Source organism: Accipiter gentilis, chromosome 1 (genome assembly GCF_929443795.1).
Source record: "Accipiter gentilis chromosome 1, bAccGen1.1, whole genome shotgun sequence".
Taxonomy (NCBI): Eukaryota; Metazoa; Chordata; class Aves; order Accipitriformes; family Accipitridae; genus Astur; species Astur gentilis.
The window spans coordinates 15001746-15016204 of record NC_064880.1 but is presented as its reverse complement, the minus strand read 5'-3'; the positions used below and the strand labels follow the sequence as shown (position 1 = coordinate 15016204).

The 14459-nt window shown below is 37.5% G+C and overlaps 1 protein-coding gene across 1 annotated transcript in view; it reads right to left on the bottom strand.

The window, feature by feature from the left end:
* Positions 1-667: 667 nt before the first annotated feature.
* BARD1 (BRCA1 associated RING domain 1) overlaps positions 668-14459 on the bottom strand; it is a 44026-nt gene continuing 30234 nt past the window's right edge. The window contains exons 8-11 of the mRNA XM_049810727.1: positions 13482-13617; positions 12351-12443; positions 2803-2900; positions 668-2105 (exon numbers count right to left, since the gene is read on the bottom strand). Of these exons, the coding sequence (XP_049666684.1) occupies positions 1776-2105; positions 2803-2900; positions 12351-12443; positions 13482-13617 (657 nt within the window). The 3' untranslated portion in view covers positions 668-1775. The remainder of the gene's footprint in view (positions 2106-2802; positions 2901-12350; positions 12444-13481; positions 13618-14459) is intronic.

Genomic DNA, 14459 nt, shown 5'->3' with positions numbered 1-14459 from the left:
TCCATTCTTAAGAATTTTGCAGAGATTCATTGTTACTTTTGCAAAGAATACCACATTAGGTATATCGATGTGCTATGAAACGCCAAGTTAAAATGTGGTACAATTGTTAAAATGACAAAGTCCACACAGTAGTGACTCAGTATCTTATTTGCTGCCAGTGTTTATCTGCACAAAAACCCAAAACACATTAATCCCATGGGTTGTTCCATTTATTAATGAGCCTTGCATTTTTGCTCACTCACACAAACGTGCAAGTACTTGAGAACTGCATTTAGTGAAGAACAATGATTCAGTCTAGCATAAGTGATAGATCAAGATACTCCAGCTACTGAAGTCTAGCAGATGTTATTGAAAACTATTCCTGTTATACCTGAAGTGTATAGCTGTAAGAGTTCTATAGAGCATACTGAAAATTGGCATAGGATCTCCAATGGCAATGATTACAGAAAACACCTCTCACACTGAAGAGCTGCTTTTGCAGATGTATATGCTATCTTCACAGCTGTATCAAGTTCACAGAAAAAGTACTTACATTTCCATTTACCTGTTGAGATACAGATGGGCTATGTACTTACTTTGCAGTGAAGCTCATGCAATAAGATACTCCAAACTTACTGGTGCTATAAGTTTTATTATAAGCAATACAAAAGCAAAACACAAGAAACTTTGTTTTATCCCACAACCATCATTCTCATTGTGTATTATTATGATACACCATTTTTAAGTTATGAATTTACAAACTAAGGCAACACAAAAGATGCAAGACATTACATAAGAGCACAAAGTGAGGAAGTAAGATTCTGACAATAACTTATGATCAATTATGAGTAGCATTGTAACAAATATGAACGAATCAAATACTGCTCCAATGTAGCCTGCTAAGTTTAAGTACAATCGTGCAAAGTGAGGCATAATTCTTTAGTGATCATTAAATTTTTTTTATTAAAATAACCATGATAGCAACCATCCATACTTACAGAAACATTTTTGATTATAATTTAATAAGGATCATGACACTTAAAAACCTTCAGAAAAGAGAATCAAATTTGACTTACACATTTACAAGTGGGAAAGACGGCAAAAGTGAATAAAGCATTACTCTTGCTATAAATAAGGAATTTTAGACCAAGATGTTTAAAGATAGCATTTTAAAAATTGTCTGCTTTCAAGTGAATTCAGGCCATTAGTTCTACTCTAATTTTTACAAGGCTTATCCCATGCCAAGAATTTCCTGCAGAATTCAGATGTAAGATGTTATAAGAAACATCACATATCATCTGGCAGAAGATATGTCTACACAGGGAAATGACTATGTTCGAATGCAGAGTCCTTTTTGTAAAAAATACAAATTCTGGCCTGGCTGGGAAATATTGACACATACAGTAGAGCCTTGTCAATGGATATTAAACAGAAAAGAAACGGGGTCACGCTCTATCACATACAAAAGGCTGGTTTAAATCAAGAATGCAAAAGGTTTAATTTTGCAAAATCTTAATTATAAAATGTCAGTGATTAGTACAGTTAAGTTAAATGCAAAAATAGAGTATACTAAATAACACAAGGCACGTTTTTCAATGTAGTATATTTCTCTCTGCTCCATTGTAAATTCATTTATTCCAGCATATCAGTGATCTTAGTAACTCATTTAAATGGTCAAAGCTCTCCTGTATTCCTAAGTGCAAAACATAAATCATAGCTCCAGACCAGTGTTTACCAGTGTTCCAACTGCTCAAGATTCACCACATTTTCAAAACTCACTCATGAGATGTTGCTATTCATTTTACAGGCAGGAGCTGAAATGACATCACACAGTCTATAAGCCAGCTGGAGGGGGCCATCCAGACTTTGCCCTGACGAATTTTCTCTGGCTTGAATTTAGAAGACACATCATAGATTACATACTGAGTGCAAAATCTCTGGTCAGAAGTAGATTCTGCATGGTATGCCACTGTGTTGATTGTCTGTGTCACATCACTGTCTGGTTTTGGCTGCCTAACCAGAATTTGTCCTCCTGCTGCTTTGACCAGTTCCACAAGATCACTCTTCTGATGATGGTTGAAAGATCCCAAGAAATAGAAGTAGCACCCATCAAACAACTTAGGCAGCTAAGTGGAAGGAAAAAAACAAGTTTAAATACAGGACTTCACAACTGAGCACACAGGAAAAAAGTAGAAAGGAACAATCAGTGCCTACAAAAAAAAAAATTTAAAATAGCCAATGCTGGAAGCTAGAACAGTAACTTAACATGTAAGGTCCTCCATATAAGTATGCAATCAAGAAAAGCTTGCTTACGTGGTAAATTCTTGCTTATGTTTAATATTTTCCAGCACAACAAGGTTTGAACTATGAGCTAGGAATATTTACAGCTACTGTTACAATACATTTAATGAATTTCTCCCGTGTAATCCAGAAAGTAACCAGAAATTAAGCCAGTTAAATATAAAAGTGGCCCTATATGGAAACAAGAAGTAATAAAAACATTTTTCTCTCAACTCTCAGATAATTTCAACAAGGTTCTAAAGCTGAGCAGAGAAGGCCAAAGCAGCATCACTTCCTGTCCCATACAGCTTCTTCCATGAATGTAATACAGCATTCCCTCTGACAAGGTTATAGCAACATATCCACTAATAGAGAAAAATGACAGCTTTATGGGCGTTTGCAGTTCTTTCAATCACCTTGCACGTAATCAAATTTCTGTACAAGACCACATTAAAATTTTACATCTACTGCACATGTGGCAAAGGGCAAAAATGTATGAACCAAAGGTCATTAAGATAATCTGTCTCAAGCAATAAAACCCACCAGCTGTTCTCTGTTGAGCCGGCCTCTTTGTGGGCCACCTTGGATTTCATACTTCTCTTCTTGTTCTCGTACTGTGGTTTGTAGACAGGCTCGTACCCCTACAAAAACCGCAATAAGGAAGGCAAAGATTAGAGACCCCATGTTTTAACAGAGGCTTGCATGTCATTTTAGGGACTAAAGAGTTGCACTAAAATAAAAGGATTACCCACAATGCAAAACATAGCATCAAGGCTTGTGTGCTTCAGCAATTTGCTTTTAAACTTGAAAAAATTTACAACAGTGGTTGAAGATGCAAGTTAGATGGAAAGAAGCAGTATCACACTAAAATCAGTGCTGTAAACACTAGGAATTATTAGCTTTTCCTCTTATCCACTAAAGGTCAACCACTTAATGTCAAATGTCAAATTGCTGATCATTTGGAAGCTTAAAGCCAGCATGTAGAACCAACTCCACAGTTATGAAATGGAAGCAATTACCTGATAAAGAGCAATTACAAAGCAAGCACAAAGCTGTTTCCGAACAGCTATGGCCTCAAATAACAAATCAGAAGGGATTTCAAGGTCTCCAAGATCAGCACAAACTGAAGATTTATGCTAGGGTTTAACAGTGGCATTCATTTTTGTTACCACTGCTGCATAATGAGATTGTCTTTTAGAGTCAACGTGGTTTTACCTTGTTTTAAGGCTAGTTGTTTTTTCCAATACAGAATGCGCTGATGCTAATGTATCACTAACATCAGTTAAATGTACTACCTGACCTCACTTTGGAAAGAGAAATTGCTGTGGTCACCCATTCAAGGATGGAACATTTTGCCTGCACATACATTGCACTCATTAACAAAAATTACCCAAGAAAGTTAGCAAAGCTGATTTTGAAAACTGTTCCGTGAGGATTTACAATGTTGTCGAAGTTGTAATTTTTAAAGTAGTACCTCACTCCTTGCACAGCGTTTCTTATTCAGGCAACTTATTTCCACTGTGCAGATACAAAACCCATGGTATCTAAAAAAATACAAACTGAACAAAATCAGAAGTAAAAAGTAGGGGGTTGATCCTAAAAAGGAAGAAAGCCCAAGACTATGAAGAGAAGTATCATCACAAATTGAGCATCCAGTGCCAGCATCAATAAGTGAAGCAAATGTGATAACAAAAGTAATAAAAGGTTGAATGAATACAAAAGACTACAATGTGTTTCTGTACTGCTACTTGCCTGAAAAAAAAATGAAGTCATGGAAGTGACTAATGTTAGTGGAATGTCTGTTAGAAAATTCAATATAGGTTATGTCCGTTTTGCATACATATATCTGTCCATTTCACACTGCCAAGTCCTCCAAGGAATCTGTACACCTCAGAGTTCCTTGTCATACATAATGACAATCCTCCAAGAGAGCAAGAAGACATGTGTCCTCTTTTCATTGTATCTATAAGAACCACAAAATAAATATTTGTTTCCTTGAAAAACTGGAAATATGCAAACAGACCATTTATTTAGCCAGTGTCTGCATGATCAGCATTAATTTTAACTTTTCTGAGCCAGCTAGAATCAGAACAGATCTGTGACACAAAAGCTACGTATTACAGATAGGATAAAAAGCCATGAACATAAGTTCTCAGTGCCCAGGTGTTTAATGAAAATACATTAAGCAGCAACACTGTTAGGCCTACACACACACCCCCTTTGTGGAGCAACAGACTCCACATGTTTTTTGGTGATGGAAAAATAGTACATTTTCAGTTCCCGAACATATTTTTCGTGCAACATGTAGAAGCAGAACTTGCTCTGACTCATGGGTCTTGTCATATTTGATAGATAAGAACAAATGCTTTTTGGAACCATTGTGCTCAGGGACATTTCAAGCAGTCACATCAAACACTTTGTCTACATGCAGGTAGCAAAAGAATAAAGTCACTGGAATCCTCAAGCTCAGAAGAGGTGGTGCTTCAGGGTTCAACATAGTTCATGGCAATCTTACCATCAACAGCACAACTAATCTGTAGCAAGAGTATCACTTGGAAAGAGACAAGATAACACAGACAGGGTAACAGTAAAAGGAGAGCCTTAGGCACAAGGAAATGAGGCAAACAGCATGTCATGTTTCATCAGAATCACAGTATAGCTATACAGTCAGAAAACTGATATAGTTAGCAACTGATGTTTGAGGAAGGTGCTTACAACCCTAAGGTGAACAGTCAAGGAATACCTATCCATGGAGGAAGGCTTCCTAACTAGAAAAAAGCTAAAATAATTTAAGCAATAGAGACCAGTATGTCCTTTAACTGCAGACTTTGTTCAGGCTGATTTCTTCCCCAAGTTTCTCATTTCTCTTCAGCAACTCCTGCATACTAGGGAGAGATTTTGTATTAAGGAATTAAAGGATTCACATACCGTAATAAAAAAAAAAAGAAATCAATGAAACAAAAAAGGGGAATATCCCCCTGTTTTCATATTTGACATAAAATGACAGAGGGCTTAAGCTGTGTTTCTACCTAATTCATTATGCATTTGTCTAAACAGAAGTTTCTTATTTGCCCATTATTTCCCTCCCTCTCCACACAAAACTTAGTGTTAAGTCACTTGCTTGTAGATCACTAATTCTGCATTATCATTTTCAGATGCAGTGACTCCAACTGGACGCAATAGTCCAAGTGAGGTTCTCAAAGACAGCATAATCAGCTTTGGTTGCATTACAGTGTCATTTCGAAGCACCAGGCATGTACAAGACTTATCATTCTTCTAATAGATGGTATAACCACCACAAGATGACCTTGTGCTAAAACCCCTCAATTTCACACTTAAGAGGAGGGATACAAACAGAAGATTAGAGCATACTGTAGGTCCTTCCAGCTTTTTTCTTTCTCTCTCTTTTTTTTTTTTTTTTAGAGCTGGGGATTTTATTTTGACAACTGAGTGCTAAACTTAGTTCACACAGTAAAGCCCAGGTCTTTCTTGAGTAGGCATTATTAATTTTAAAGCTGCTAACGTGTGTAAGTGGCTGGATACATGACAGTTCCCTTTTAGTAGTCTCTCCATCCAACTGAGTGTCATCCTGATTAAGAGGACATATAAAAGGAAATAAAATTCCATACTGTACTCAAAGGTATATCACTCCACTACTTTTACAGGGACATTTCCAGAAGCTCTGTTGACCTTACAGCACTACTATTTAAGTCAGAGGTATAGCAGCCTTTGCTTCAAACGGAAGCCATGTTAAATCGATTCCCAGAACTCCTGAGATTACAGACTGTCATTTCTTCAGCACTGTATTGAAAAGCCACCAGTGAGAACTTGATGCCAAGACACTGGTCAAATGAATGCACAAAAAAAGAAAAGGAATTGCTATTATCCTAATTAAAAAGTGATCAGGACACCATGAATACTATGCCATCTCCCTTCTGAAACCGAGATGGACATCTTAAGTACTTATGCAAAAAAAATTTCAGAACAGGACTGAATTTCAGAAAAACAAAGCCAACTTTAAAGAAGCTGTCTGAAAAGGGAGGGGAAAGTAAACTTACTTTTGAGAGGACACCTGTAATTTTAGGAGGGGGTAGAGATCACAGTTGCATTGTTTTCCTTCCCGTATTCGCAGTCTGCATTCTTTACAGGCAAGCCTGACTAAAAATCTAGTCTATTCTGTTATAAACCAAAGTAAGACCATTCAACTTACTCAGCATCTCTGCCAATCTTGATTTATTCCTTGATACTATTGCCAATAAGAGCTGTGGATGTTCTAGGTTTGAGATTGATCGAGTTTATTCATTTAACATGTTCTCTTCCCTAGACAGAAGAGAGTGATTATTGCAACTACACTTTAATGGCCCTTTAGTTTAATAGCAGTAGTTGGATCAACTACCCGCAAAAGGGTAAGACTTGTACCAAGGCAAGTAGCATTTTTCCATTTCACACGGACCAAAGCTGTTTTGCAATGGCTAGTTCAAGTGTGCAAGCACTCATTAATAAAGCTTGCCTGACGGAAGGCCATACTGGGGCAAGACTGTGTGTGCAGAAGGGTCATGCAAGGTTCTTCCCTAGAAATACAGAACATTAGAAGCTTAAAAGCCTCTTAAATAGCTGGTTTCACAGGTGCAACCAAGATGACTTGCACCAAATTCTAGCAAAAACCCAGCCTGCATTAAGGTCCCTAGAAAATACTGCAGAAAAAGGTTTTAGCTTAATAGAACCACAGTTTAGCTTGATGCCACCACATTTGGCAAGGAGAATACTGCTCTTCCCCCCCACTCCCCCCACCCCTCATTAGCAAGATCAGTAAAACATCACTACTTACATGGATCCTTATTACCGCACTGAATAGCTGCCCCTACCTTTTCACCTTCCAGTATATAAGGAGCAAGCAGGTTAAAAGGGTGCCCACTCTAATGGTATTGTTAATTGACCTTTGATACAACTGTAGCTACTAGTACTAGAAATAAATCATTATTTGCAAAATTTAAGATCAGAGCCCTGTAATACTTATTCATGAAAGTCTTATTGGTTTATAATGAAACTAACTGCATCAGTAAATTTAAACAGGATGAAGTACAAAAAGAACTGGTTGCCAAGAACAAGTTGTAATCACCCACAGATACCCAGGAGTAGCTCTCAGTAACTTAATTAGCCTTAGTGGAGTTTTGTTGGATTTGCATTAATAAAGCAAAGAGCAGGGGTTAGTCCCAAAAATCTCTTAGAACAGCTAAAAGTAATTTAGAAATACATAATAGCAACAAAGAAGATAAAATACTACACACATCCAAGATCTAGTAGAGATTGCAGCTGAAACTTCCTCAGCTCAGTCTGCACTGGGTTTTAAGACTTAAATGCAGATTGAGTAAAGCTTGATGAGATTATTTTCCTAGAAAAGGAAGAAATCTGGACTGAGATAAAGCCTTAGGGGAATTTGGCATGGCTAACTTCAGTTTGCTTTCATCAACAGCATTACTGGTCTCTGCTACAGCACAGCAAAGAATTTTTATGCTGTATCTTACATGCTTATAAAGTAACTTTAGAATCACAGATTTTCATGGAGCAAGGTAGAGATCTCATTTGGTGAGACAAGAGCAGTCTGTTTTTCTAACACATGGAAATGACACAAGATGCTGCAGAGACTAAAATGAATCTGCTTAAGAATGGTAGTTAACAAGTTAATCCAGGTGATATTTATTAAACATAATGGAGCAGATGCTGAGGAAGTCCTTAAACATCAATTCCCAGAAGCTAGGAGCACATAATATAAAAATCATTACCTCACTTAAACACCCAAGTGTCCTGTCTTCTTTAAGAAACTACTTTGTGACAGCTGTTTTCTAGACTGATCGAAGTGACTGGAGGTAGCCATTCCTAAGGTGCAGAAGTCAGGTTAAATTCCACTGAGAGTGCTCATCCTCTGGATCCTGTCACATGCTTTTAAATGAATGAGGTAATATTTCCCATCCTTTTCCTTACAATGGGCTTCCTTAATGCAATGTTTTCCTCAAACCAAAACTGAATTACAGCAAGACCCTCTAAATATGAAAAAATGAGTGTCTGGATGACACAGAACAAAGGGAGCAGTGGAAACACGGTTTCCTTTTCCTCTAGACCTTATTTCATATCAGCCCACTTCCTAGCTCTGCAGACAAAGGCAAACACCACATTTAAGACATTCTCACCCCCATTTTCTCCTCTGCAAACCCCAGCAGCTTCATGGTCTGAATTTGTGCTGACTTTGAAGCACAACTGTTTCCCTCGTCCTTTCCAGAAGGTGCAGACACTGTGGGAGTGCAGAAGTTCAGACCCTGTGCATGTGAAACATTCCCCTCAGCTATACACCCAATACAACTAGAACATGCATATGCATATTAGAGATTTCTAGCATCTCCCACAGAGCTGTGAGTCCTTTTGTAGGAGGAGGCAGTTGAAGTAAGTCTCCAACTGCAAAACAAGCATGAAACTCCAGGGATCAAAAGTTTTGAGCTGTTTTAAGGAGGAAGGGCTTTGCCGAGTATCAGCCTGTTATCTAATAGATGTTTATGTATGGAAGAGAGAGACAGTCCAGCCTGAGAAGCAGTCAGCTCAAACAGCTTTGCACTTCCCTTGTCTAATAGTCTAAACAAGGATGGGCATATTGCTCGAAGAGATTCAGAAAGATGTTTTGGCCTTGAAATGTCAGTCATGCAATCCTCTAGCTCTTCCAGTCAATTCCCAGTTGTTCTGATTCCTTACAGGAAAAGCAGGGGTTTTTTGCATTCTTTTAAACGATCAGAGCTGAATCATTGCTGCTGCTCCAGGAAAGCAAAACAAATGAAGGAATAAGCAATCAAATGCTTAAAATTCTGCCAGATACTTCACTGCGAAGACTGACACAAGCTTGTTTCTCGTTACCGAGATCATTTTTCATCCCCTGCTTTAACAGATGACAATCAGTTTAAGAAAAAACAAGCTGAAAAGCTATTAAAGACTTCTGCTGGTTTTAATTACACTATTCTATGCTCTACAAAAAGCATAGAGGAAATACAGTGATACTTGAATCTTTGTCTCAGCCTACTTGCAAAAGGATAATGATATGCTACTTTGTGCCCTATTACCGTCCCAGAAATAATGAAGGCAATAAAATAATGAAACCAATGAAAGATATGGCCAAGGGCAAGGAGCACAGCGACAACAGTGTCAATTGAATTCTATGCTGCTTTGAAAGTGGATATATTGCTGATGATGTATTATATATGAAAAATACAGAACTGCAATGGGTAAGGTGAATTTTTTCTTCTGTGAAGATCTTGTATTGCACAGTGATGACATGCTTTCATCTTCATCTTCTACCTGAAGACAAAAGGGAACCCTGAAACTAAAGATATATATTTAAATCTTGGTGCTCTAATACTTAGAGGCCTTACATTTAGCTCAAACTCTGCTGGAAAATTCCACGTTACCTCTCTACTGATACTAATGGATGCTGTATCTGTGTGTATAGACACATGTAAACAGAAGCACCGTAGAATTATACAGGAGAAGGAAATCGCTTTTTATTAGAGAAAAACAGCTTGAAAGCCTGCTATAATGGAAAAGTTAACATAAGAAATACACTCTTAAATACTGGTTTTTGCAAGGATGCAATGGTTTTTTAAAAAGTGGTATAATCATGTGTCGTCTATAAATATAACTTTACAAATAACAGTCAAATGCAGCTTACCTTGTAGTAAGAAAAAAAAATTCAAACACTCACTTATGCATAGTCAGCATTTCATTAAGTGCTACACTGAGCTTTGTTTTTTCATATATTTCAGTGAAGTTTTAAACACGAATTTACTTTAAGTCAACGGTTTAGAACACTGAACTATAAGCAACTCCTTCAATTTATTTGCAGTGGCTTTGACAGAAGTGAGCCAGAATATGCACACACTTTTGGAAGTTTATTTGCATCCCATTTAAGGAAACTTATCCAAATAGAAGTCAAAAAGCCACGATAAAAACAGAAATTATGGAAAAGAAAAGCAAAGACCTCTTTTTCCTAGACAAATGCTCCATCAGCAGGAATCCCATTATTTGTTATAACAATCTTTAACTTGTAATGACTCTGAAGAAGACTAATAACAGACTGGTGGGAACAGATGGAGTGGTGCTGTTAATTATAGGCACTTAGCTGCATCAGACCCCATGAGTTATTACTAACATTTCCCACTAGGGAGGAGAATCATTCGCTTTTAAGTAGTATGTTACTTACTAAGCTGGGAGCGTTAGCAGTCAGGATTGTAACTAATCAGTACTAACAACATAAAATAAAACTCAGCTGCAAACAAAAAATATGAAAATATTTCCTGAATAACACCCACACTATCTTATTTATTTTCTTCTTTTCCAATCAGTTCTAAATATGAAAGTTCTTCCACAAAGATTTAAACTCAGGTCTCACTACTTAAACCTCCCTACCACTCAGCTAAAGTTTTCTAAGCAGCTGATTAGCAATAAGATAAAATGAAAGAAAGGGAAACAACCCTAGCACATATGATAGAGGGTACGCAGACCTCCCGAACTGAGCGAAGCCAAGAAACCGCAAAGTGATTCACCACAGAAACAGAAACAGGATATCATTCCAAAGCACCTGAATACACCCTTTCCAATTACACAACCCAAACATCGCCTCTAGGCCTTCTGAGTTTCCTGCTGCATTCCTACCTCCAAACAGGAAACCGTCTCCCTTCCGCTTTTCAACAAAGTGTCTGGAGGTTATTAAATCCATCTGCTTGCTTAAGCATAAACAGCATTTCTCCATGTTACATATTCAATAAGAAGCTACTCCTATTTCTAAGAATCACAGTACAAAGACAACACAACGTTCTCCTTTTGCAAATGCTTACAAGGCCACGAAGAGAAGCCACTGCAGGTGCTGCAGAAGACATTTCTGAGGGGATACTAATTCAACAGACCCTTTAGAAGAAGCAGGGAACAAGTCCATTGACTATCTGGAAGCCAAAGGAACACTCTGAAAAAGAGTCCAATGTTCAAAGACTCTGATGATGTGCCTTATTTGAAAAACTACTATGCATCTTTTGAAGCTTTAAGCAGTGCCTTCATAAACATTAGTCACTGGAAAATTTAGACCATTAAAGAATCCTTATATTCTGATGTTTAGTCACACAGTAGAAGACTAGAACGAAATTTGTCTGTGAGTTTTCCATGGATAATTAACTCACTTGTAGTGTACTTATTAGCTAAAAGAACTTAGCCATAAAGGTCAAGGGGAAGAAGATGGCTTTTACAACTACCGTGAAAGCAGATACTAAGAAATACATTAGAAACAATGAATAAAAAGCAGAATTTGGGGTGTAATTCCATAGAACATCTGTACAAAAAAGCATGAACTGTATAAAACCTAATTACAGATTGCATGAAAGATGACATGAAAACTACCTGCATGTTAAGGGGACACTATGCAAGTCACCTTTCCCTGGAGGTTACTATTTTAGTTGAAGAGTACTCCAGTCTGCAGGGCTGGCATATACAGAAATGGGTATCAAAAGTTACATATACATTTGATCTGCCTGAGCCTATGATTGCATAAAGAAATGTTCTCAACAAGTAGAGAACTTTAGTGGAAAGTACAAACAGGGGTTTATGAACAGCTGACAGCCTAACTTCAGTTAGAAGTTATAACTTTCAACCGATCTCAGCTTACATGTAAATAGGCAACACCTTACCTTCCTACAGGCCTTGATCACATACCCCAAGCAAGCAGAAGTTTCCTATCAATTTCAATGGAAGCTGCTCATAAGAAATCTAAGATCTTAACACATTCCTTCCTCCTCTCCCAGGAGCAATGAACAAATTCACTCCTAACTGATACTCAGGGTGTGACTTACCCAATACATCCAATAATGAAATGCACACATTTGCCAAGGAAGGAGTAATTGTATTTAATTAAATCTCTTGTCATTCAGGAGGTTAAAAAACCCTCACACTTTATGTTAAGCTAGTATTGATATGAAGGCAGTTGTTGAAAAAGAAAGTTTTCTCTGGAATCCCATCTATAATTTCTGGTTAAAAAGCCCAAAGAATCCCATATATTTAATACTTACATTCAAACTTGAGGACCCAACATCCAGTCAGAACAGCCATCATGCATTTGACAGTACTTGGCATTGGAACATCAGGGATAACAAGGTGAGTTACTAGGAGAAAGATTACATCAGTAGAACTAAGAGCACATGAAAATCAGAACCATGCCTGGCTGTAAAGCAATCAATCACCATTTAAAGAATAAACAGACTATAATAATTTATCAACCACTTTTTTCCAGCACAAGTATGTGATTTTTTGAGACTAAGATATGAGTAAATAAAAGCACTATTAGAAATTTTGTGGGTTTCAACATATACTTGCTGTGAAAAAGGGAAGTCACGTTTTTATAGTTCTAAGCTAACACTTAAATCTTCGGAGGCGGCTCCGGTTTATAGAATAGTACACTTTTTCAATCCTTTTAAAGTTATATTTAACTCTGACAGGAATCTTACTAGGGGATCTCACTGCTTTAACATAAAGCTAACAGAACTCAACTCACAACTCTGGAATAGTAATCAGGGTGTGAAAGATGGTGGGGGAAAATTACTTTAGCATTCCTTTCACAAGAAGGAAAAGCAGCACTCCAAAGAAAAACTAAGAGGAGGAATTAAGACAATGTTTCCCTCCTCAGAAAGGAACAAAAAAAACCCCAAACCCCATAATTTGGCTCCGTCATCTTAATGAAAAACAAAATTTGAAGGAAGGTAGCATGTGAGAAGAAATTTGTCAACTTTTAGTCAATGACATGCTCTTTCTAAAGGCACTACCTGCCCAAAACTCACTTCTGGAAGACAAAAGCCTTACAGGATATCTCATATGAGCAGAGACCTTAAAGTTGCAAAAGACCTAAAAGAAGTGTAAAGAAAAAAGGTCTTTGAGGAGGACTTAGGGATTTTAAATAACAGACAATATACTGTCAAACTGTGGCTCCCCTAGAAGTCTCCTGCCTCAGTAACCAGGCAGACTTTATATGTGTTTACATGCAACAACACACCATCATTCTACTATGGCTATAATTCAGGGATTTCAGAAACTGCACTTATTAGGAACAATAAAAAACCAACTGTTTGAGCTAGTATCTTAAAGGATAAAGTGCAGAACTGTAGTTAGTTCTATTTGGACAGAGACATTTTAACACTACTACATACCTCTGCCATTAAATTCAGTACACCTTCGAGCCTTCAGAATTGTTGCTAGTTTGTTCAGCAACTTCTGTTGCTCTGAACTAAGATTGCTCCCCAGTATACCAAGAGGTCCATCTCTTGTCTGGCTGGGGCTCAGTGCCTGCACAAACAGAAAATCCTACAATAAGCTGGATGTTTGGGAACAAAGAAGACAACTAACTTGTTTGACAGCTTTATTTAATAGGAATAAGCATTTTGAAAAACAATTCATAGCAAGCTTAGGGGACAGGGTCCATAAATAAGTCTCTATAACAAACCAGCCCTAGAGGAAAAAAGCTTGACATTAGAGGTATTTCATTTAGCTTACACGAGGTACCAAAACAGCTTGTGCATCCGTTTTTTTCTTCCTTGCCGCCCTCTTTTTTTTTTTTAAACTGTTGCAGCTCCCTACCACATATAGCTGGTTAAACACTGTAAACAGCCTGGCTGACTGCAGTGTTGAAAAAGAAAAAAATATTGCCAATAAAGTAGTAAAGCCTCCTACTTTTAGTGAAGTATTACCAACACATACGCTACCAATACGTTGAGTAACCTATATAATTAACACCTGCATTTCCTTTTACTAAAAAGTCCCTAATACATTGCCCTGTAAGTAATGAATGCTTAAGTTTTTTTATGCAGATACTACTAATGCAAAGTAAGAGGAGCTGCTTGCTCAAGTTTTATGCTGACAACGATATGATACTTCAGCTCCTGGGTCTTCATAAGTATTCCCAGATTCCATAATACAGACATACCTTTGAGACCCAGTTACCCTAAAGCCTCAGGCTTTGGATCAAGTCACCCTTATGAGCTGGTAACCATACATTAGCACACACCCATCATAAAGCAAATGCAAATACCGAGTGTTTTGTTTGCGACAGAAGAGCTGCATCTTGTAATTGCTACAGATGGGAGGAACAGTCATATCCTTGCCGATTTAGCTGCAACAGTTTACTTTTG